This window comes from Canis aureus, chromosome 22 (assembly GCF_053574225.1).
Source record: "Canis aureus isolate CA01 chromosome 22, VMU_Caureus_v.1.0, whole genome shotgun sequence".
NCBI lineage: Eukaryota > Metazoa > Chordata > Mammalia > Carnivora > Canidae > Canis > Canis aureus.
Genome location: NC_135632.1, coordinates 41,059,841 through 41,084,806, shown reverse-complemented (window position 1 = coordinate 41,084,806; position 24,966 = coordinate 41,059,841). Strand labels below are relative to the sequence as shown.

Here is a 24,966-nt window from a genome sequence, read left to right as displayed (position 1 = left end):
TTTAAAGTCACTAGACTCTCTCTCTCTCTCAAATTAATTAATTAATTAAAAATTTTAAAGGGGCTCCTGGGTGGATCAGTCAGTTGAGCATCCGACTCTTGATTTTAGCTCAGGTCATGATCTCAGGGTCCTGAAATCAAATCCTGATCTGGCTCCTCACTCAGCGGGGAGTCTGCTTCAGATTCTCTCTTCCTCTGCCTTCACCCCTCCTCCCCTCTCTAAAATAAATAAACAAACCTTAGAAAAAAATTTAAAATCACTAGAGCTATTCAGCCTGCTGCTAGGTCTTATTATTTGATACACGAATTAAGAAATATATGTATTACTATGGCACAAATTTGTTTGCAATTCTATTGATTTCCCTTGTAGTCCTTTATGTTTTATTTTTAATGCTTTAAAAACATCATCCTAACCAGAGTCTACAGGCTTCACCAGAAGGTCCCTGACAGTGACAAGGTCCAAGCCCCTTCCATGGAGTAACCCCCACAGGAGAGGGAAGGGGTAACTTCCAGTCAGGAGGGGTCCTCTTTCAACCCTTGTGGAAGGGGTATCAGGGAGTACTAGAAATGAGTGTTCTGGGACAGAAGCTGGGCAGCCAGTCTAACGGAAGGCTTTCATTCCATCTCTTCCTTCTACTTATCTTTAACTTGTATTATGGCTTCAATTTCTGAATATTTCCATTATGCCCTGTATGGAACTTGGCAGAAGAGGATTCCTAGCTGGTGGAGTGGAAGGTGAGAGCCTGAGGGGCATGTTTGTGGTCCTCTGGATTGGGGTTTTACATAATGGCTGGCAGCCCACAGGGAAGCCCCCAGTTTCCCAGCTGGGGGTCTGGGAATGATCAAGTCCCCATGTTTCCTGGAGATGGTCCAGGTTGGCTTCACTCAGGGCTGGTGAGACAAGGCCAAGAAGTAAGCTCCAGGACAGGGCCCTAGAATGAGCCCATAGCACTGGCCCTAAGGAGTCAGGGGCTGATAGCAGGCCTTCCAACTTCACAGTCCAGATAGATCCCTGTGCTCAGGCACTTTGGGTAGGGCACAGGCAAAATCATCAGGCTATCTAGGTCAGAGATGCCAGAGTGGCTCTGCTTCTTCTAGAGTGGAACAGATGTTTTGGGGGGTCCCTCTTCTGATCATAGCCCAGCTACAGTGGAAAATCCTATGCAGGCTCTCAGTATCCCACTTCAAAAGCACAGAGACCTCTCCCTCTGTCTGGTGCTGTCTCTGAAGCCATGGAGCCAGGGGATGAAGGGTGGATAGAGCCAGGAAGTATAGGACAGTTTATTTCTCAGGTTGGGAACCACATAAAGATGCCCCAGCTTTCACCCCCAGCATGACCACTCTGGGAGGTCCATGCTGAGCTGAACCCCCATCTCCTAAAGCAGAGACTTCAACAGCACCCTCCCTGTCTTCCTCCAGCCCCATAGGATCACCTCCCAAATAACCTGCATCTACCTTCCTGCCTGCAATGTTGTGATTTATTTATTTTTTTTAATGTTGTGATTTATAATAAAAAATGTGTATTTGGTCTTCATCCCTGGTTCCTGGCACAGAGTTCCTAAAACCCTTGTAATTTCTAAGTGACAAGAGCACTAGGAGCATCTTTAGTTCTAATATTTGGTCTTTGACCCCAGTTCCTGACATAGTATTAAATGCTTTGGAGTTTTCTGGGTGATAGGAGTGACTTCTGTTTTATTTTTATTTTTATTTTTTTTGACTTCTGTTTTAGTGAGACAAATCTGGTATGCTCCTGGATTGTACCTGGATGGGGACTGGTCACCAGAAAGACTAAGAGGAATTAGAAACTTGAAATTTTCAGCCCTGCTTACCATTTTCTTAAGAAGGAAAAGCATTTAAGGGCACCTGACTCTTGATTTCTGTTCAAGTCATGACCTCAGGGTCATGAGATCGAGCCCGTGTTGGGCCCCACACTCTGTGTGGAGTCTGCTTGAGATTCTCTCTCCCTCTCCATCTGCCCTTCCCACTTGTGCACTCTCTCTCTCTCTCTCTCTCTCTCTGAAAAACAAATACATCTTTTTAAAAAAAAATTAGAAGCACTAAAAATGGAGTTATTGATCCATCGATCATGCCCATGTAATGAAGACTCCAAAAGAATCCCAAAAGTACAGCATCCTGACAGCTTCCAGGTTTGCAAATACATCTATGTACCAGCAGCATAACACATCCCCAACTCCACGGGGACAGAAGCTCTTGCACTCAGCATCCTCCCAGACCTCACCCTATGTGAGTGAGGCTCACTGGCTATTCATCTGAATCCTTTGTCATATCCTTCAACAAATTGGTGAATGTGAGTGTTTCCCTGCATTCTGTGAGCCACTTCATCAACTTAATCCAACACAAGGAGGGGTCATGGGAACTCTGACTTACAGCTAACTAGTAGAAGCAAGGTGACAACCTGGACTGGGTGAATGGCATCGAAAGCGTGGTGGGGTGGTTTTGTGGGACTGAGCCCTTAACCAGTGGGAACCGATGCTATCTTCAGGTGGAAGTGTCAGAATTGAGTTAAATTGCAGGACACGCAGCTGGTGTCAGAATTGCTTGGTAGGGAACCACCCTCACACATCGGGTGAGCAAAAACAGCAGAAGGGAAGTGTTCCATGTGAGTAGCAAGGGAGACCCACAAGAAGGGGGGTGTGGGGTTTTCCCTACTGGCAAGGGAAAAACTGGCTTTCTTCCACTGTCCAAGTTCTGCTTTCAGAGAGACTCAAACTAAGCCATGCAGTAACAGAAGTTGGAAGCAGGGCACATGCCTGCCCCTGATAAAAGCCACACTTCCCAGCTGTGTATTGTAGCTACGTGTGGCTAGGACTACATTTTGGCAAGTAACATCCCACAGAAAGCCAGCATACACATCCCTAGAGGGCACAGTGCTACCTCCAGGTCACTCCATCACCAGGAAGGGGCACCCTCTCCTTCCCACTGACTGGAAAGCAGAAGTGGTTGATGAGCCACCATGGGCCATGTAGACAAGGATCTTCACCTCCTGCCTGTACGCCACTGTGTAGCATCCTCCCACACTGAATCAGGAGTGGCCTGTGTGATCCATAGAATGTGGCAAAGTGACTGGGTGTGACTTCCAAGGCTAGTTAGAAGAGGCACTGCCGCTTCCTCCGTCTTGGTCTCTTGGACCCCCTCACCCTGGGGGAAGTGAGACACTGCTGTGAGGATCATCAAGCAGCCCTGTGGACAGGTCGGGGGGTGAGGGTGGGGAAGAGAAGATGACTGCGGCCCCATGGGTGTTCTCAAGACAGATCTGTCCAGCAGAGTTGCTCCTAAATTCCTGACCTGCAGAAGCGATGAGAGACAATAAATGATTTACTTAAGCCACTAAGTTTAAGGATAATTTATTACACAACATTGGATAACTGTTATGGCTTGAATTGTATCCCCCTCAAATTCATATGTTAAGGCACCTGGGTGGCTCAGTGGTTGAGCATCTGCCCTTGGCTCAGGTCATGATCCCAGGGTCCTAGGATTAAGTCCCACATCCCGGCTCCCCGCAGGGACCCTGCTTCTCCCTCTGCCTATATCTCTGCCTCTTTTCTGTGTCTTTCATGAATAAATAAATAAAATCTTTTTTTAAAATCCATATGTTAAAGTCCTACCCCCCCAACACCTCAGAATCTAATGTTATTTGGAGACAGGGGCTTTATAGAGTAATCAAGTTAAAATGAGGTCATTGACTGATGTGCTTATAAAAAGGGCAATTTGGAGACAGACATGCCCACAGAGAGAGCACCAGGTGATGTCAAAAGCCAAGATTGGGGTGATGCTTCTACAAGCCAAATAATCCCAGAGATTGTCAGCTGCCACCAGCAGCTAGGCCAGAGGCATGGGACAGATTCCCTTTTGCAGCCTCAGAAGAAACTGACCCCAGTGATACTTTGACCTCAAACATCTAGCTTCTGAATCTGAGTGACAAAAAATTTGTGTTGTTAAAGCTACCCAATTTGTGGTCCTGTGTTACAGCAGCTCTCAAAAACTAATGCCGGGGATCCCTGGGTGCCTCAGCAGTTTGGCACCTGCCTTTGGCCCAGGGCGCGGTCCTGGAGTCCTGGGATCGAGTCCCACGTCAGGCTCCCAGCATGGAGCCTGCTTCTCCCTCTTCCTGTGTCTCTGCCTCTCTCTCTCTCTCTCTCTCTCTCTGTCTATCATAAATGAATAAATAAAATCTTTTAAAAAAGAAAGAAAGAAAGAAAGAAAGAAAGAAAGAAAGAAAGAAAGAAAGAAAGAAAGAAAGAAAGAAAGAAAAACTAATGCCATGGCTGATCCAGGGAATAGCCAAGGGATAGCAAGGCAGCCAAATGGAAGGATCCTGGGCCCTTAACATTTCAGTGAGGACCCTCCACACCAGCTCCGGCTTCCATGTGCTAAAGACAAACTTCTGTTTATTGAAACCACTGTTGTTTTGGTCTCTACCACAAGCAGCTGAAGCTATATCCTAATTGATACAGCATCTCAAGCTTCCCCACATGAAAAAATACTAATATAAAATTTTTAAAAATAAATAAAACTTTCTTCCCACATGTCTTCCCCTCCCTCCAGCATTCATATGGAAATGATTCCTGCCAAATTAAATAAGTAAATGGAGGCCTACACTATCATCCATGAGAAGACAGCCTTCCTTCCACACACAGACTCTTAGCATTTCGTCCACATGAAAAGCAGGTGACACTGGGCTGGAGAAGATGCAGAGAGCCAGCTCCCCACTCTCCTCATTGTGAAAGAGCAGGTCTCAGGGAGAGGCATGGGGAACCACTGACCCTACTCGCCATATGGAGATGCAGGAGAGCATCTCACTATCGAAAAAGAAAAAGCACCAGATGCAGGAGAGACTGCATAGATGAGGAGCAGAGGCCAATATGAAGATTCAAAGGCAAAATGTCTACCTGTCAGAGCTAAAACAAGCCACAGGCACATTTTCACTCCTCCCCAAGGTGGGCTTTTGCCCTGAACTCTCCCTGAACAACTCAGGTACTGGGGGAAGGTGGGATTGCAGTACTAGAATTTTTTCCAATTCATGCGACAGAAAGCCAGCATATGCTGGCTTAAGCAAAGAGGATTTTATGGCTCAGAAAACAAAAACTCCATGGAGATACAGGCTTTTGGTGAAGCTGGATCCAGGAACTCAAACCATATCATCAGAAATCTATCTTTCATCATCCCTTGGATCTGATTTTGTGTGTACTGGCTCAAATCTCAAGCAGGTAAATATGGCCACAACAGCAGCAGGCTTATATTTTTTTGGCATCATAGCAAAAATCCCTCCCTTCTTTCCCAAAGTTCTGGCAAAAGTTCCAAGGCTGATGCTCATTGGCTCAGCTGGAGGCGTGTGACCGATCAGCTTGACTCTTGTTGGCCAGGTCTGGGACAAGTACCTATGGCTGGAGCTAAAGTGAAGGATGAAGCCCACCCAACCACTCAACTGCATAGGGCAAGAGTAGAGGAGCTGTGGTTTCCACCTCAACAACCAAGGGGCTGTCATAAGCAAGCCACTGGATGCTGATGGGTGTGTACCACATGGATATTTTTTCACACAGACAGAGGACTGAGTAAATGATTCCAGTAGCTGAGAAGCCACCTCTTACCTGAAGTGCCAGGTAAGAGCAGTCTGGCCATGGTAATACATAGCCAGGCCATCCATGTGGAGGGGAACCCAAGACCCCAAACCAATTCTGGCCCCAAATTAAGCAAGTTGGCACTTTCCCTGGGCCAAGGGTGGGACATTTCTCTAATGCACACAGTTCTATACTTCCCTGGGGCAGAACCCCCTCTCATGGTCCTCTGGTGGTGCCCAGCTACCCTCAAATGGAGTCTCAGCTCCAGCCTACAAGGCCTCTTCTCTCTAGCTCATTCCTGTCCCCCTACTGTAGGTTACATACTTGCACACATGTGTGTGTGCACACATGTACACACTCCTCCTACTTTACCAGTCCAAGACCACCAATCCGTGGTCCTCCATTCCCTTCAGTTCATGGTTCCCACTGAACCCCTCCCTCTGGTCTGCAGCACTCCAGGAGGCCAAGCCCAGCCTACAGCCCCCACTTACACTCCAACTCATCCCTATAGAGGATTCTGGTGTCTCCAACTACCCTGGGAGCTCCCAGGGTAGAGGCTTGGCTTCCTCTTTGCTTCCTCTCCCCAACCAGACCCTCCCTCTTCAAGGCAGAGGATAGATATGTCACATACATCCCAAAGGGAGAGAAATAATCTCATATCTTGGAAGCAAGAGAGCTAACAGTCAATCCAAGGTGGCTTCCCAGAGGCAGCAGCAGATGTCAGGGTTTACTTGAGCTGTAGCAAAGTTACTGAAGCTGTCTGGACCCCTGTCCCATCCCAGGCAAGAAGAGGCCTAGGGGCAGATACAACTGGCAAGTGACTTGGGCCTGGGCAGGATCCAGGATCAGGAGGAAGGGAGAGAGGCTTGCGTAGTAGCTGAGGCTATTTTTACCCAGACCTGTGCAAACAGAGGCGTGGGCTGGTCTGGCCAGTTTTCCCCTCCCCTGGTGCCTGGCCTCAAAGTCTCTTGCCAGGTCAGCAGTACCAGCTGGATGGGGAGCCAGAGGGAAAGGATGGGTAGAGGATGGCCCCCTGGTGACAAGAAGCTCCCAACTTTGAGGCTCTGGCCCTCAACCAGGGCCTGTGGACTCAGAAGCTCACACACTGCCAGCCAGTAGCCAGCCACACCCTCTCACTCCCTAAGACAGGCAATGTGGATTGTGGTGGGAATCAAAGCCAGGGGTCAGCCTGGGGTCAGAAGTCAGGCCTCATGAGATAAGGCCTGCAATCAGAGTTAGATATCACTCCGGGGTCATGGGCCACTCTGGGTTGGGATCCCTGATCGGTGTCAAAGGTTAGTCCGGATCAAGACCCATGATAAGAGTAAGGGGTCAGCCTGGGGTTGTGGATCAGTCTGGGGTCATGGGTGACCCTGGGTGGAGGCCCAGGATTGTAATTAGGGATCAGCTGTGGTCAAGGGTGAGCTCTGGCCTAGAGTCCGGAATAGGTGTAAGCAGGAAAGGCGTGGAGGAGCTCCATTTCTCTCGCTTCCCAGCTTTCACTGACACTCGCTCTGGGCCTATTATCCCCAGCAGAGGCCCCCAGAAATCTTCCCAGAAGGGATGACTGATATGAACTCAGGCCCGAAAGCATGACAAAGTCACCCCCAAGCAAAGTGTGGAGGAAAACATTTCTGGCAGAAGGAACAACCCAAGCAAAGGCACAGAGGCTCAAAAAGCATGGCATTCTGGAAGGCTTGGGTAGGGCAGGAGCAGCCTCCAAGGCCAGGCTAAGGAAGGGGAAGGGAGGTTTCCCATAGAGCCATGAGAGGGCTGCATTAGAAACCTGGTACACAGAGGGCAGCATCAGATATGGGTCTTAGGAGGAATCATTCATTCATTCTGTAGATCTGAATAGATTTCCTGTGTGCCAGGCACCATTCTAGGACCTCGAGATAATTTGGGAACAAAAGCCCCTAAAAATCCCTGCCCTTATGGATCTTCCTTTCCTTCAGGGAGAGAGAGAGAGAGGCAGAAACAGAAACAGACAGAGAGAGAGAGAGAGAGAGGCAGAGACACAGGCAGAGGGAGAAGCAGGCTCCTTGCAGGGAGCCCAATGTGGGACTTGATCCCGGGACTCCAGGATCACACCCTGGGTGAGATATTGAGATATTTCCAGATAAAATGTTAGATCTGTGATTTGTTTCCAAATGATCAAGGCTGGGATAGGGACACAGGGAATTAACTAAGAGATGGGGGACACGAGGGAGCTGATTACATTATTTTATCCACTTTGTAGATATTGTAGCTCTTAATAAATTAAAAAACGATAATCATCATCATCGTCGTCGTCGTCGTCGTCGTCATCGTCATCATCATCAAGCTGGCTGCTGAGGTTGGAGAGTTGGGGGGCCAGGGAGAAGCCGGAGGTTATGAGGAAGCTACTGCCCTGAGCAGGGGAAGGATAAGATTCCGAAGAACTGAATAAAACAGGAAGGGGGTGGTGGAGCAGGGATGTGCTTGCCAGAGAGGACTTCCCCCATGTAAGACTTCCTTCCGCCTGGCTCCAGCATTTGGCTTCCCCCTCCTGCCTTGCTCATTCCTTTCTTCTCTCCAAAATTTCTTTCCACCGCCCCCCTCCTAGCCCCTCCCCCCTTCCTCATCCCTCCTCCCCCATCTCTCTTTCCTCTATTCTCTTCCTCCCACCTCCCTTCTCCAGCTAGCATCTTCCTGGCCTGGTTCCCAGCCCTGAGCAACTGGTCCCCCCCAGCTGGTTCTTCTCTGAGGTGGGGATGCCAGTCACCACCCCCCTCCAACCTCCCAGGCCTGTTCTCCCCAGTTGAGGGCTGCCCCCTCCAAGTGTCCCCCAGAGAAGAAAGGTTGTTGTTGCAGGAGCTACTTACTCTCCTCAAAGCAGTCACCTCAGCAGTTCTGGCCCAGCTTGGGAAGGGTGGAGTAGAGCCCAACCTGGCAAGGAGACCACGACATAGCTTTTAGTGCTCTTCTCCCTGGGAGTAAGTCCTCTCTTGGGCAGACCAAGTCTCCCAGCAGAGCAAGGCCAAAGCTAAGAGGGAGCTGACCCTGCAGAAGAAGAAGGGGAAGAGTTCCTTGGGATTCTGAGGCTGTCTTCCTGGAATAGCAATAAACTCCCTGCCCACATCCATTGTGCCCCACTTGGAGAAGGGGACTTCAGTCTTTCCTGGGAGGCTGAACCCATAGACACAAGTACCCTCCAGGACTCTCAGGTCCCGAGACTTAAGCACCACAAAGGCAGCCAATGAGAGGGTCTTGGAATCAACCAATAAGGCCCAATAACAGAGGGGAATAGAGAAGGAAGAGGCTCCCTAATACTTTCCCAGCACAAGGCACTCAGGAAAGCAAAGAAAGGGCCAAGTTGGGTTTTCTGCCAATCTGGTGTGAGGAAAGTCAATGCTAATTTTAATCCTAAGAAAATTAAGACGAGCTGTATGTCATGAACCCGGGACTTTATGGACTGAGAGCCCCACTCACGTGAAGGGGACGGCAGGGAAGGGAACTGAGGGCTTCTGGCTCAGTGAAGTCCCAGCCTGGCCGCAGACAGCCTGCGGACCGTGGTCCCTGCCCAGCAGTGGCTCTCCAGCCTACTTCACGGGGTGTGGGCTGTGCCATCAGGGTCTCTGACCCTCTCATGAGGGCCTAGGAACCCTGAAACAGCCTGTTTTCACAGGAAGGGTGTCCACACCCTCTCCAGAGAAACCAGAGGGCAGAGCCTGGGGTTGGGGTTCTGATAATAAGCGCAGTAATAAAGATGATAGTGAGATACATTTAAGGAGGATGGGTACACACCTGCGGGCAGAGTCAGGCTATAAAGACCCAGCAGCCTCTTTGCTAGACATCTGTGGCTAGGGTGGGGGACAGAAGAGGGACCAGGACAGGCTGTCCCCACCTAGCCTACGTCCCTTGCTCTGTCTGCCCAGTCTTCAACCACAGCCCAGTCCCAGTCCCGGAGCCCACCTTTCGGTCTGCAAATCACATGGTAGCTGCAGCAAAGACCCCACGACAGACTATAGGTCCCACTGATGGGAAAAGGAAGCCAGCTGGATGCTCTCACCCCAGCCCTGTGAGGACCAGGATAATGGCCGTGCCTGACATTCTCCAGACCCAGGTGATGCTCCATCTTCTCTGCCCATCCCAGCCTGACTTTGAGCCCATCCCCTTCTGAGAACACCTGATGTATCAACAGCAGCCTCTGTGTGACCAGCCTGTCTCAGCACCCACCTAGCAGGGAAGGCTGGCCTCTGCAGAAACACCTCCCAGGCCCCAGGGCCCCCACCTGGCTGGACAATAGCTGGCAGCGTCCTGTCTGAGGGGCGTCAGCCGATGACAGAACTGCCCCCACTGTTCCCCGCCTCAGCGACCATGGTTTGCCTCCCTTGTCTCCATTTTTGCTTCTATGTGGGTGTAGGAATGTGAATTCAACATTCAACATGAAATCGAATGATGCATTAACGTAATTCATAAAAGTACTTATTTATTAATATCCAGAAAATTATAAAACAGAATTAGCATCTTCTTCTCTGGTGCTCTCCATGCCTTGTTTTAATATCAGCAGTATGATACCTCATAGAATATCTTGGAATACAGGCTGTCTTTTTTGCCTGCTTCAAGCAGTTTAATTACATAAAAATCATCTGTTCCTTAAGGGGTTAGAATTCTCCTGTAATAATCCCAAACATCTTCTTGATAGACTGAACATTCTAATAATATGAACTATTTCTTTTAAGTTTTCCATCACAAAGCCTCCTTTATTCACATCGACTATGGTGATCAATGTTTGCAATTATTTCTGATCTTTGATTCTGTGTTTTTATTTGCCATGTATTCTTGTCTCTAATCTATCCCCCTGTACCTATGGTCTTTTATTGAATTGGTAGAATTTTCCTTTTTTTTTTCCTTCTTCTAGCTGTTGAGGAGTTACAGAGACCTCTATATTTTTTTCAGTTGATACCCTTACATTTTTAACACACGCACTATTCTCTCATGACATCGATTGTGTTACTTACCCCCATGTCTGTCTTGTCCCACCCACATTATCTTCCTTTTCCAGAATCTCTGCCCAAGATCAGCTACACATGGATTCACAGGAACACAGGGCTGGGAAGTGGGGAGGTGAGTGGAAATTTAGGTCTCCTATGGGGTTAGTCTGAGCTGTCCCTGGGGTGGAAGGGTTCCAACCCCTATGGGAGTCCACTGCCCCAGGAAGAAGCTCTGTAAGGCAGAGCTCCTGGGCACCCTCTATGACACTCATCCCCTCTCTGCCCCTACTTACCCAGCACCTTGCTCTGTAGTCCATCTCCCAGCACACACTGGCCAAGCCCTGCTCTCAGACATGCCAGCTGGAAGCACATGTGCCCACACAAGGACACGTACTCACACGCCCTTATAGATGGACACGTTCACACGCACACACACAATGATGTTGCAGTAAGCATTTGACCAAGAGACTGTGGCTACTGCTAGCAAATGGGTGCTGGTGGAGGGCCAGGGTGGGGAGAGGTTCTTCACTTCTAGAGTCTCCCAGAATCACTGCACCATGACCAGCATGCTGAGTTGCATGATAATAGACTGCTGATAACCTGGACTCAGCTGAGCCTTGGGAGTCTGAAGGAAGGAGCTCCTTCTCAAGCCATCCCTCTGTGTGCCCAGACTAGGCTCCTCCCAAGGGTAGGACCTAAGTCTCTTCCTGTCTCCTGGAGCAGGGGCTCTCTCACTCCCTTCATCTTCCATTGCCTTGGTTTCCGCCCTGTGCTAGGCTTGGACATGCACCACTTGGACCTCCCCTCAAGAAAGAACTTGCCATTCAGCTGTGAGGAACACAGTGAGCCGAGAGCCTCTCGAGGTGGCACTTTCAGGATGCATCACAGCCTCTGAGCTGAGGCCCTGCCCTTCCCAGACAGCTCGCAGCCATTGACTGAGCACAGTGAAGTCACTAAGGTCTCTGTGCCATCCTTGCCCTAAAGCTCACTGGCAGGTTGCCAGAGTCTCTCCTTGATCCTGCTCTCTCCTCTGATATCTTTCGTGGGGCTCCCCTGCCATGCCACAAACTTCCACAAACTTAGTTCCATCTTCAGGTCTGCTCACGGGAAGATCTGAACTGACACACCTGAAGTTGGCACCGTCGCCTCCCTTCCCTCTAAATCCTGGCGTCCAGGACCAAGGTGATGTGCAAAACAAAGGCCCAAGAAAAGTTATTAAATGTCCTTACTCCCTACAGCCCATTGACAAGTCCTTGCAACAGGAAAGAGTGACCTTCCTGGAGGGACTCACCTGCCTCAATGTTAATACTTTGCAACATCACAATAGGCAACAGGCAATCCTAGCCCACCTCCAGGATCCTGTAAGTCTACTTTAACATAGAGAAATTACTTTAGGAATTTCTTTTATCTCAGGACACCTGGGTGGCTCAGCGGTTGAGCGTCTGCTTTTGGCTCAGGTCATGATCCTGGGGCCCTGGGATGGAGTCCCGCATCAGGCTCTCCGCGGGGAGCCTGCTTCTCCATCTGCCTGTGTCTCTGCCTCTCTCTGTGGGTCTCTCATGAATAAATAAATAAAATCTTAAAAAAAGAATTTCCTTTATCTCTACCCCCCAAGATACATGTTGGCAATCATCTGCCAAGCATTTGGCCCACCCCTACACATCTGAAGGGCCTCATGACTAAGGTTTTATTAAACAGTAATAAATGACCTTTTCCCAACAATAGCCAGCTCCTCAGAGTCCTGATAACCTTGCTTCTAAAATCCTCAGAGAATTACACTATCCCTGACCCTCTCCCAACTTGAAAGTATATAATGAACCACTCCTCACAATGCTGGGACAGCTCTTTCTGCCCATGGGTCTTGTCCCCTGCTTTAATAAAATCACCTTTTTGCACCAAAGATCTCTCAAGAATTCTTTCTTGGCTGTCAGCTCCAAACACTAATGTCTTTCCTACATCACAAGGGATGGTACAGGCCTTTTCAGAAATGGTTCCTGAGCTTCATTCCCCCACCTGTCAAGTAAGGGAAATTCTCCCTCCATCACCTGTTCTCCCACGAACTTTGCTTTCTTCCTAGGTGCCACTCTAGCACCACCAGAAGTTCCCCCCAGCATCCCACCCAAGCAATGCTAAGCTCCCCTGGAGGGGCAGCCCATGGCCAAGCCACTGAGACACCTGTAGAACCCATCACTGGCCAGCACCAGTGTAAGTAGGTGACACATAGAGGATAAAGGAATGCTATTTGCTGCCTGCTATCATGGAAAGGATGGAGGAAATGTTGCTTCTTTAAATACCTGTCTGGATATTGCCTGGGTCCCACTTGCCCTCCATCAAACACAGCCTGGAGAGAAAATCCATCTTCTCCCAGGAAGAGCTAGCCCCAAAGAAGGGCAACTCAGAAGCCTAGAGAGGCTGTATTCACACAGCAATGTGGATGGCTCTGGAAGGGGAATCCTGGAACAGTGACTCCCCAGGCCAGATCCCTGCCTGCCCTACCCCCACCTCCCATGCTGGCCAAAACTACACAGTGGTCCCCAGGGGCCCTTCCACTCTACTGTGGAACCTCACCACCAGTGAGTCCCAGAGCTGGGAGCCTTGAAGCAGTGAGTACACGGCTCAGGGACGTGGGGAAGAACTGGGGGAGGCAAGGGTGGCACCCAGTGCAGGCATGAGGCAGGCAGCCAGGAAGCCAGGCAGGCTCCAAATGAGTAACTGCAGATTCTTCCTGCCTTGCCTGTCGTCACGGGGGAATGGCAAGTGACTGCTTCTCTCTCTCTTTCCCCCCATCTTCTGCACCCCTGTGATTTCCGGCAGCAGCCGGGAAGGCTCTGGGGTTTGGGCCACAGACAGGGGACAGATTCCAGGCATCCAGGAAGGAACATCTCAGAACAGGAATCAATGTCAAAGGACATGGGGGAGCAGGGAGCAGAGAGGGGCTGTGGCCCCCTCCCCAAGCCTGGACTGGTGAGGCAAAGGCCAACTCCCAATGGGGAACAGAGACCCAACCAAGTCCCTGCTTTTCACACCCTCAGGTAGACTGCCCCCTTCCCCCCTCCCCACAACTTTAGGCTTCCGATATGCGTCGCTGCCACCCCCCCCACCCCCCCACCCCCGCCAAAGCCCTCCCAGATCTGCAGAGAGGTGAAAGGATGGCTTTGCCATAAGATCCCTCAAGGACTCTCAGGTGATGTCCTCTACCTCCTCACCCCCCCAACCCCACCCTGCTACCCTGTGTTTCAGAACACAGAACAAATGCAAAACGTTAATAAAGCCATGGTCAAAACTAACCTCCGCTGAATTCTTTAAGTTTTTGTTTGTGTTTGCTATTTTCCTTTTTCTGCTCCTTCTTTCACTTCTGAATTTGTTTTGTGCCTTTTGATCTGTAAGGAAGGGTGGGTCCCCCAGGGGAACAATTCTGAAAGAACAAAGGAGTAATTTTCATTGCAAAGAATCTGCAGGAAAAGTGTTCTTCCTTAGTCACCTGCTTCATTCCTGGGAGCCCAGGGACTGCCACAGCGTGGAGAGGCCCTGCCGTCACCCACACTGCCTCTAGCTTGCCCGTGCAGCAAAAGAGGTTTCTTGTGGACCACCTTCCAGAGCAAGGGAAAAGGCAGCCCATTCTGGCCTGGGAGCCTTAAGATTCCGTGTCTCCTCTCCCACCAGCCACCTTCTAGGCCAGAGTGTCAGGTGGCAAAGTGGGGTCTGGCTCCCTTCTAATTCCCAATCTTCACCACTCCCCTCTCTATGTACTCTCAAGTACCCAAGATTCCTGTCCTCAGAGAGATCAGAACTTCAGTAGACCAAGAAGCTTTAGTAGACCAAGCTTTAATGATGGGATTTCAGTGTCCTGCAGCTGGCTAGGTGGTATGTGTATGTGTGTGTGTGTGTGTGTGTAGAGTGAGCAAATCCATCCAAAGCCCATGGATTTGCCATTCACATCTAGGACTCCTAGGACACTGTGCCAGCAGAAGTGACTCCCCATAACTGGGACCCGATTCCACTGTCCTGCTGGAGAACAGAGGCCTGAGAAGGAGTTCTTTCTGTCAGGTCACGAGGGAGGCAAGGCCCCTTGCTCCTGAGCCTAACCTGGCCCCCAGAAGTAGAGATGGCTAAGAAGCCTAAAGATTCTTCAAACCCATCCTCTGCTAAGGGGTTGAGTCCAAACCCTAGAATGGTCAGGTTAGGAGCAGAGGCATCTCCACAGTTCCCCTATCTGGGGAAGGGTTTATGTCCAGACTCATCTGGAAGGAGATGGAAATTATGGGGAGTACAATAGCTCTCCAGGTCCTCCACCCTCAAGAGGTCCCGCCTTCTTATCCACTTCCCTGCCCCAGTGCACAGCACAGAGCCTGGCACACAGCAAACTATTAATAAATGTGCAAAGGAGAGAGGGAGAGAAGGAGAGAAGGAAGAAGCAAATGCTAGCACCACAAATAAGCCTAAATTGAGGAGGGGCTGGGAGCTCATCCCCTTCAGCCTTTTCCCTGACTCCCCATGACTCATTCCACCCCAGAAAGTCAGTGGCCCCGGTTTCCCGCGCGGTAAGGAGGGAAGCGCAGGTGGGTGTGCAAGAAACCCTGACGCACATGCTAGTCAGCCAGCGCCTGGGGTTAGACCTCGGTCAAGCAGCCCGGCTGCCGGCGGGGCGCCCAGACACACGCCAGCCCCTGCGCTCCGCGTCATCCCCTTATCACATTCATCCACTCCCCACCCTGGCCCCGCGGCCGCCGCCACCTGCAGCCTCCAGCACGCCCTCGGAGCCCTCGGAGCCCTCGGAAGGAGCGCAAGGCGGCCACTGGCTCCTGGCCTACAAGAAGCCCTCCGAGGCGCGGCGCCCTTGAGACGTTGCCTCGTTTTACGGGTGAATAAAATCGCTCCCTAAGGACGCGAAGTGGAAGCAGGCTGGTCCGTTGTCCCCCAGCGGCCGACCCGCCCAGGCTTGGGAGCGAGGCGCCCGAGGCACCAGGGGCAGGAGGCCCGAGTCCGGGCCTTTCTCTGGACCGCGGTTTCCCGGGCTGTAAAGCAGGGAAGGCGGGAGGAGGGGGAAGTCTCCTGCTTGGTTCTAGTTGGGCTGTGCAGCCGGTCCCGAGCGCGGGGACGGATCTCCCCAACCCGCTTGGGGGCGCTGGAAGTTCGGCCCGGCCTCCCTCGGGAGGTGCCCGGGCTGAGACGCGCGAGGGCGCGGGCGAGCCGTCCTCCCCAAAGCACGACACCTCACTCTCCTGCCAGGTCGCCTGGGCTCGGGGGTGGCACCGAGGAACCCAGGGCCGGGCCTCACTCGCGCCCTTGTGTCGCCTCGCTAGTCCCCTCGGGGGAGAGGGATGAGCTGGGGCGATTGGAGACGGCTCAAACCACGCGCCCCACCTCGGGGTCGCTTACACCCTGGGACCTTCCGCAGGCCGCAGCCCACAGCCTGGGGGAGGGGGGGGCGGGGGGCGGGAAGAAGCGACATGCCCTGTCTCGGAGTCCCGCCCGCCTGCACCGTCTTCCGAGGCGCGGAAATGCGAAACGGAGAGGCTGGCAGGGAGGCTTCCTGGAGGAGGTGGCTCTGGAGGTGGACGTGGAGAGCGTCCTGGGGTGGGGCCGAGGGGGCGGGTGGGGGTGGGAGACGGCATCCAGGCTCTTGGAGGGGGAGCCGAGCAGGAAGGACGCGGCGGGCTGGGGTCTCGAGACTCCCGAGGGTGCAGGCCCGGGGGCTGAAGGCTTGCAGGTGCCCGGCGACTGGGGCGGGACGCGGGGGCACTGGGGGGCGAGCGCAGGGACTCGGCGCGGGCGGGAGAGCCCCGGCCCCGCCCCACACCTGAGCGGCAGCCCCGCCCCTGCCGCCCCATTGGCCAGCCCCGCCGCCCGTCAGACGAGCCCCCCGGGCCCGCCTCCGGCTCCGAGCCGCTCCTCCCGGCGCCGGGGCCCCAGCGCCGCGCCACTCGCCGGGCTCTCCGCCGTCCACCGCGCCGTGCGCCGCCTGCCCGCCTCGTCCGCTCCCGCTCCCGCCGCCGCGGGGTCGGGGCGGACCATGCGCCCGAGCAGCCCGCCGGCCCGCTGGCTGTGCGTGCTGGCCAGCGCCCTCGCCTGCGCCCTGGGCCCCGCGGTGAGTGCCCGCCGAGCCGCCCGAGCCCCGGGCGCCGCGGGTGGATGGGGGCGGCGGTGCCGGGCCGTCTGCGCGCACGTCTGTGCGAGGGGCGCGGGGCGCGGGGCGCGGGGCTCGCCTCCCGGCCCAGCCTCGGGCCGGATCTACGCCCGAGGGGTGGGGGCCTGGTCGCTCCCGGTCCCTCCCAGCGCGGCCGGGAGCCCGCTCGCCGCGGCGATCTGGGACAGCGGCGCCGGCGGAGAGCGCGCTCCGTAAACTCGCGTCCAGGGTCGCGGCCGCGGTGTGCGCGGGGCGGCGAGGTCGGGGTGCAGGGTCGGAGGCTGTGGCCGCCTGGAACGCAAGGCCTGGGAACGGGGGGCGGCGGTCTGTGGGGGTCGTCGCTGTGTGCCGAGCCCGTCTGGAGGTATCTGCGGGCGTTGTGTGTTACGTGTAGGAGTGACGTCTCAGCAGCGCACTCAGCGCCGGGAAGGGGCTTTTGGGGTAAGGGGGCTGCCTGGCAGGCCTTTCCCGTGCCCCCCCCCCCACACTGAGCAGAGCCCAAGGTGGAAGGTGGTGGGCAGTGAGGGGTTGAGGATGGTGTTTATCAGAAGGGCCAGACATGTGCTTGGAGAAAGCTGAGCAAGGTGCACACAGCCAAGAAGCAGTGGTGTCCTCTGCCTCCCGCTTCTGCTTCATCTCCACGTAGGTGTGTATAAGCATTTGATGCATGTGTGCAGGTGAGCCCCTTGTGTGGATGTGCCCTCGTGGATGGCTGTGGGTGGCTCACCTCCAGGGCAGATGCTGGTTCAGGCAGGAGATGCCTGGATCATCTCCCTCTGAGATCAGGGAAGACCTCAAGATTCACTGAGTCCACCCATTTTGCAGATGGGCAAAATAAGTCTAAAAGACAGCTGACCCCCACTAATCAGACCTGAACTGAAATGGATTTTCTCTCTCTCCCTCTCGGGACTTGAGGAATCTGGGGTTGCTACTTAGAGCCTAAAACCCAATGGGTCCCAGGCCTGACACCAGCTCCAGGTTGGCTGGTGGGTGGGTAGAGTATATTGATCACCTAGTCTCTTCTATCCCATGATTATCTCTCTTGCCATCACCTCCACCAAAGCAGGAATCTCTGTGTTTCCATCTAGACCATGTCTTGTAAATCCTGGGGACAAGAAGCCCATTGCCTGTCCTGGGAGCAGAACTTAAAAAGAATTGGTGGGAGCCTCCCTGCTCCCATTGAGAGGCCTGAGACCCACCTCCTGAGCACTCAAAGCCTCCCTTGGTTCTGGCCCTGAAGCCACAGCTCCACAGCTCTGGCACCTCAGTGTCATGGAGCTTCCAGGCCTTACCCACAGCCCTCTGGTTTTCCCAACTGGGCTCTGACCATTCAAATTCTCCTTGGATGATCCAGGGTTCTTGGGATCACTGCGGGTACACCATTCTCCAGCCTTGGAGGTTTCTCAGCCCTGGGGCAGGGTGATTTCAGCAGGGCCTCCCTTCCTGCTCAGCCACATCTGTCCCCCACCTCCCAAGGCAGTCTAAGCCTGGCTCCTCCAATGCCTACCCTCCCCTGTACTTTCCACATTTTATTCATTTAATACCCTACTGCATCACTTCCAGAAAGCCTTCCCTGATTGCTACAGCCCACTCAGCCCTTCCCTCCCTGACTCCACTCTCTGCCCTACCCACCCCTCAGCCCGGGCTCTTCTGATCATCCCACAGGATCAAGGGCTGAGGTCTGTCATCTCCGCTGTAGCCCGAAGCCCGGTGCAGGGCTGCACCTGCAGCGGGAGAGAAGGGACTCACCCAGGACTGGGTCAGGGCAGCCTGTAATGAAGGAGTCCCCACATCCTCCTCCACTTTTCCCTCCTCCCCACCAGCCACCACTTGCTCCCACACTGAACACCAGGCAATCCCAGTCCAGCCAGACTCAGGGTTAAGGGGGCTGATGTTATCAGAGTCATAAAACGGCAGCTGCAAAGTTCAGTGTAAAGGCCCCTGGCCTTATCATTCCTGATTATGGTGTCCTGACCTCAGTCAGGGAAGGGGAAATCTCTGAACAGGGAAGCAAAAAAAGGAAAGAAAACTTCTAGTGTCTCAGAAGAGGAAGTCTGCCCAAGGCCACCTGTCAGGCCTTCCACTGCCCCTACCCCCTGGACAGCAGGCACAGGGGCTCCTCGCTGGTAGCAGAACTGCTCTGGGCGAAGCCCAGCCCCAGGGACAGAGGGAGGGGTGTCAGAGGAGGAGGAGACCCAGGTCCTGCTCTGGGAAGATTCTTAGGCTGGTTAGGGAAAACAGAACCTGTGGCCAAGGAGGAAGAACCCAGAGGGGAGTAGGGTGGGGCCTCCCAGCACTGAGGCAAGGGTTGCTGAGAGGAGCAGTCAGGGGAGGCTCCCTGAGGGAAGCAGGACAGTGCTCTAAAGAGTTTGGCCAAATGGGCCAACCTTTCAGAGCCTCTGTTGGCAGAACCAGTGGGCCTGATCCCAGAAGGACGCCCTCAGCTTCCCCTACCCCCAGAGGCTGGGATGGCCCATGAGTTGGGGAAAGTTTGGCTTCTCCTAATTCCTTTCTTTTTTAAAAGATTTTTTTTATTTATTTATTTATTTATTTATTTATTTATTTATTTATTTATGAGACACACACACACACACACACACAGAGGCAGAGACACAGGCAGAGGGAGAAGCAGGCTCCATGCAGGGAGCCCAACGTGGGAATCGATCCTGGGTCTCCAGGATCAGGCCCTGGGCTGAAGGTGATTCTAAACTGTTGAGCCACCCGGGCTGCCCTCCTAACTCCTTTCTGAGGCAGGTTGCTGGACACCTGCTCCCCGAAGGGCTTAGTCTGCCATAGGCATCCTGCCCTGGTCATCTGCTTTCAGGCTCTCTGGAGGCTGTCCACTGCTGGCCAGGCCCTTTTGGCCCCCAGCAGACCACCTTCTGGGCTTTTTTTTTTTTTTTCACCTTGTGGGCTTTAAGAAACATGGCTACAGTGGGCTCAGGCCTCCTCCTTGAGGAGAGTGACAACCACAGGCCACCCAGGGCTCCTGGGGGGACCATGCTGGAAGAGTGACCTCCCTATCCTGATGCCCTGAGTCTCAGCCTTCCCTGATGTTTCTGGAGCACATGAGACCTGATTCTCACCCTCCTCCATGGCAATGACCAGTTGACCTTGAGAACATGTTTGATCTCTGTGGAAGGGCCTCAGTGTCCTCATCACAAAAGGGATGGTAGGACCCCGTGTGCAAGAAATGGGACGAGAGGGCCAGGCTGGAGACCAGCTCCATCCTGGGACTGGGGCACTGTCTTCCCCCTGAGCCTCAGGACTCTGTGAAAGGGGCTTGGTCATCCAATCAGGACTTCAGTGAGACTCGAGGGAGGACAAAGTGCTGTGAGAACTGCGATTGGCCATTTCTTCTCTTGATCCCTAGTCAGGATTCCTGGGGACAGGGGTGTCTTCATGAGGTAGCCGGGCAGTGTGGTGGTAAAGCTCCAGGCCCAGGTAGGTGATGGGTCATCTCGAGGAGGGCTGGGAGGTAGGCAAGAGGCCTCCTCACATGGTGGCAAAACAACTTATGCCGAGCCTGTCACTTGGAGGGACCCCTCATTGTGGTCCCTCTGGCCATGGATGTTGGAACAAAGATTAGATAAAGTGCTGTACCTTTCTCCCTTGCTTTTGCTACTCAGCCTCCTACACTCTGCCCTCCCCAGTTGGACTTCCCAAAGTATAATACATGCCAAGCTTTTCATATAACTTAGACGTATTTCAGAAGCAAAAGAAACACAGTTTCATCTCTCCACATTATAGATTTTTTAAATTAACTTTTATTGTGAAACTTCTCAAACATATAAAAAAGAGAGAGAGAGAATAAGATAAAGAGCATGGAAATACCCAGTCCTTGGAGTGATGTCAGCAAAATGGCAGTATAGGAATTTCTAGTGCTCGTCCCCTCCTAATCCCTATGTCTGACAACTAGTGACCTAAACAATTAATATTTGCATCATTTCCACTTTTGGCCGAACTATTTTAACATAAATTATAGACATTATGACCTTGAACCACAAATTATTTTAAGATGCATTTCTAAAACCAAAGGACATTTTTTCTTCTGTCACTATGATACTACCATCACACCTAACAAAATGAACAGGCATTCCTATTATCTTCTGTTCAAATATCCCCAAACAGCATTTCGTCAAGCATTCCAAGCTGAGTGGTGATATTATTAGGAGTTTGAGTCTGATTGCAAGGATCCTTGCCTGTGTTGTGATGAGCCTGTATAGCGAACTGATAGGTGGGTGAACATCAAGCCCTTAGCTGGCCGGGCCCCAGTTTTTATCTGCACCCCGCTTTCATGTGGCTAATGATGTGAGGGTCCATATCTCTCAGGAAGTGCCTCCTGCTATCTGAAAAACAAGTTCTTCCGGCACAGTCAGTCATCAGAAGAGGGGAAGAGGTCACCAACTGACTCTGTATGGAAGACTCACAGCCTTGTGGCTGCCTGTGCTTGCACTCAGCCCTCTGGAGGTGGCCCCAACACCAACATCGCCCCCTGGACACAGTGTGTGTAAACTGAGTCCTTTTTCCCCAGGGGTGCCCAGCATGGCTTTCAAGAGGAAGAGGATTTTTTTTTATAGATTTTTATTTATTTATTTACTTTGAGAGACAGAGAGCACAAACGGGGGAGGAGGGGCAGACAGAGAGGGAGAACTAAGCTCCCCGCTGAGCTGAGATCCTGACAAGGGGCTTGATCCCAAGACCCTGAGTTCATGACCTGAGTCAAAGGCAGCCGCCTAACCTACTGAGCCACCCCGGAGACAGAAGCAGAGGATTTAAACCAGAGCCCATGCTGTTCCTGCTTCACTGGCCATTGCCATAGTGATCCTCTACAAAGAATCCCTGAGAGGCTTCATTTCCCTAAGTACACCTCACAAGAAGGGCCCTTCGATTGGGCCAGGCTTAACCCCAGACTGAATATCTTTGCTTGTATTCTAATAATGAGAGCCCTTGTCCTGGGACCACCCTGAGCTGTGGAAAGTTCTTTCTTGCCCCAAGCCCAAACCTGCATCCCCATGTCTCTCTCCTTGTCTTACCCCTACCCACCCCCCCACATACCACCTAGACTTCAGCCTATCCTGGCTTCCCAGGTGTAGTTGACAAAATTTGGATATTCAGAAAGGGGAGGCCTCAGACTATTGGCAAAAGGGTGTAAAAATAGGGAGAGGGAAGAAATCAGACTGCAGTAGGGGGTGAGGGAATGCCTGACTCAAGACCTCCCCTTCGGTGGTCACAGCTGCCGTGTGGCAGCCAGTGGGACCTTCCGACTGCCTGGTGTCCTGCAGTGCATCCAGGCTGTGGTGAGGCTAGCCTGGCATGAGGGGCTGGCTGGGCTTCTGGCAACAACCACTAACCTTTCTTGGCTGTCCCCCTGGTGTCCTTTACATATGACCCTGGCCACAGCCCTGGAAGTAGATGGTGCTGTCATTGACCCCATTTTATAGATGAGATGGGAAGACTTGCCCAAGATCACCCAGCCAGGAACTGGCAGGCAGTCTGATTCTGGAACCTGTGGCTAGGCATTGCCACCTCACCGAGAGGAGTTACTTCTTCCAAAGCAGCCAGAGCACACTGCGGGCTGCCCCAGGGCTTCAGAGACATTTTTAAATTTGTAAAATGGACACATCTGAAGTGACAGCTCAGGGAATTATCACACAAGTGTACACCTATGTAGCCACCACCCAGATCAAGCTATTCCACGTTCCTGTCACCCCGTCCGTCTCCCTTGTGCCCCTTCCCAGTAGGATGAGGCTTTATTGCAACTTCTTAGAGTGCCCTCCACAAAGCTAGGAGCAGGTTTCTCCTCTTTCCTGTGGCTTCTGTGATTTACCTCCCCTTCCTGTGCCCGCACCTCCTCCCCACTGCCCTCGCCTCCTCCTGCTCCCCCAACTAAACCCTCTGCATCTCCTTACCAACTCAAATACAAAAGCCAGAATGAAGGGAAACTGGATTGGGGTCCTGTGTGCCTTTGACCACACTGCTGTCTCTCTGGGTCCTCAGTTTCCCCTTGTGATTCTTTGTTGCCCCATTATTTCAATGGGGGGAGGAGGCTTAAATAAATCATGGAGTATGAGCTGGTGATGGGGGAGTGGTAAATGGGACCAACTCTGATCTTTATTTCCCATTCCCCTGCCCCTCCCAGCCATCCCTGGCAGGGGGGTCGGGCCCTCCTAGACAAGCGTCTGAAGCACAAATCATTGGGCCACCTGGATGGCTCAGTGGTTGAGCATGTTTTTGGCTCAAGTCATGATCCCGGGTCCTGGGATCAAGTCCACATCAAGCTCCCCACAGAGAATCTGCTTCTCCCTCTGCCCGTGTCTCTGCCTTTCTCTTTCTCTCTCTCTCTCTCTCTGTCTCTCATAAATAAGTAAAATCTTTAAAAAAAAAAAAAAAAAAAGCAGGACAAATAATTTACACTGGCTCCCAGGGCTTGGTCATTTGCAGGCAGGAAGTTCTTTCTTCTGTCTCACCTAATCCAGCTTGCTGCATTTTAGACCCCTCTCAGAAACCAGCTGCCCCTCAGAGGGTCTGGCCCTGAATGAGGCTGGGGGTTCTAATTACAGGTCAGTAACTGTGGAGTTCAAGCTTCCCTGGAGGGGTACATATGGCACCCACAAAACCTGAGTTACCCACCCCCCATCTTTCAGAGCCCCTAGCATCTACAGCCACAACTTCCAGCATCTGCACCCTATCCCAGATCTCATGGACCCCCCACACACACGGAGGAGAAAGTAGGGCTTTCACCCAAGCCCCTCACAGTGAGGACAGAGAATAGGGGACCCAGGTAAGCCAGCAGAATTATTGAGATTTGGTTCATCTGTGCCCCCAACCACAGACTGAGGTTTCTCCTCCAACTCCCAGTTTGTCACCTCCCACACCCAGCCAGTACCATGGCAGGGGACATAAGCAGACCCAGGAGGAAGGGAAGCTACAGACATCCTCACTCTTGCCTGAGCCTCCTCTTCTGGGCTCAGGAACTCCTGCGAAAGAGAAGGTGCCGGGGGCTCAGTCTGGCCTGAAACTCCTACCTCAACCCACCCACAAGGTTGGGTGACTTTCAGCTCCCTTGGAGCTCAGCCCAGCAGGGGAGTTGGGGAGGGCTTGAGAGAAAGCCCTGCTTTCTTCCTCTCCATGTGGGGCATCAGGAGACAAGTCAGGAAGTGTAGGCAGTGGTAGAAAGAGGGAGGGCCTTGAATGCCAGTTTTGAAGTGTGGGCTTTGACTCCTAGGCGCTGGGGCCTTGGGTTGCAGGTGGTGGGACTGAAAGCTAGTACACTGGTCCAGGCAGGAACTGAAGAGGCCTGGCCCCTGCCTGTGTCCCACAACTTGTCTCCCAATGCCTCAGGATCCCTTGCAGCAGCCACACCATGTATTTGCAACTTTGGGTGTATTAGGCATTCTCAGACCTCCATGCTTCTGTACACACTACTCCTACTTTCTGGAATGTTTTTATTCCCTCCAATGGTCAAATTTACACCTCTTCAGAAACCCACCTCCAGCACCCATTCTCTAGGAAGCCCATACCTCAGCTATCTCTCACCCTGGAACCCTTTCCTGGAATCAATAGGCTAGGCTATATTTGGCTGGGAATTTTCAAACTTAATGTGTCTGGAGTCCAGAGGGATAATGAGGATGTTTAGTATAGTGAAATAAGTGAAAGAGGAAGTTCAAAGTCTGACTAAATTCCTCAGTGATAAGGGCTACAGGGAGCTGCCCTGGCCCTGGCCCCCAAAGGGCAGTGGTAGACCAGATGGCCCAAGGCAAGGCCATGGAGAGGGACTGATGCAATCCAGACTAGTGGTCAGAGATGTAGGTCCCATCTAGGAATGTGCATTTGCTAGGGGACCTCAGGTCTTTCTTTGGGTGTCTCTTTCCTCTACCCTTTTGCCAATGGAGTCTAGCACTCAGCTAAGCCAGAGTGAAGACAGAACTCATCTTCCAATCTACCCTCACTTTATTCAGAGACATCCCACGCTGCCAGATTACCCCAGGGTTTCCTGTCCCTCCCCTGCGAACTGTCTCTCAGGAAAGGCTTTGTGGCTGTACTGCTGGATGGGATGGGCAGAGTTGGCTAGAGTAGTTGACCCAATAGCCTTCCACCATCATAGAGTGGCAGGCTGAAGCCTCTATGAACCCTATGATGCTCTTGGTAATTGAAAAAGGATTATCTCTTGGCCAACAGCATGGCCACAGCTCTGGCTTAAGAGGACCCAGCAAAAGGGTGTGTAGATGCTTCAGTTGGTTAAGTGTCCAATTCTTGATTTCAGCTAGGGTTGTGATCTCAGGATTGTGGGATCAAACCGTGTG

The 24,966-nt window shown here is 52.6% G+C and overlaps 1 protein-coding gene and 1 long non-coding RNA gene across 9 annotated transcripts in view; one reads left to right on the top strand and one right to left on the bottom strand.

Moving 5' to 3' along the window:
* Nucleotides 1-219: 219 nt before the first annotated feature.
* LOC144294071 (uncharacterized) lies at nt 220-11,795 on the bottom strand. Of its 2 annotated transcripts, XR_013361466.1 has the most exons (4): nt 10,561-11,795; nt 8,422-8,599; nt 7,797-7,998; nt 220-3,305 (listed from the first exon to the last, which is right to left on the bottom strand). It is a non-coding gene; the product is annotated as an uncharacterized LOC144294071 (long non-coding RNA). The 2 variants fall into 2 exon arrangements; XR_013361465.1 differs by lacking the exon at nt 7,797-7,998 and having other exon boundaries at nt 10,561-11,488.
* Nucleotides 11,796-16,055: 4,260 nt separating this feature from the next.
* The window catches only part of VIPR1 (vasoactive intestinal peptide receptor 1), a 32,546-nt gene continuing 23,635 nt past the window's right edge, over nt 16,056-24,966 (top strand). For 3 of the 7 annotated variants that reach the window (XM_077865622.1, XM_077865626.1, XM_077865628.1), the window contains exon 1: nt 16,492-16,621. In XM_077865622.1, the coding sequence (XP_077721748.1) occupies nt 16,547-16,621 (75 nt within the window). In that variant the 5' untranslated portion in view covers nt 16,492-16,546. Of the gene's footprint in view, nt 16,076-16,224; nt 16,244-16,490; nt 16,622-24,966 lie in introns of those variants that run through there. The other 4 variants (XM_077865623.1, XM_077865624.1, XM_077865625.1 and 1 more) reach the window with 4 other exon arrangements.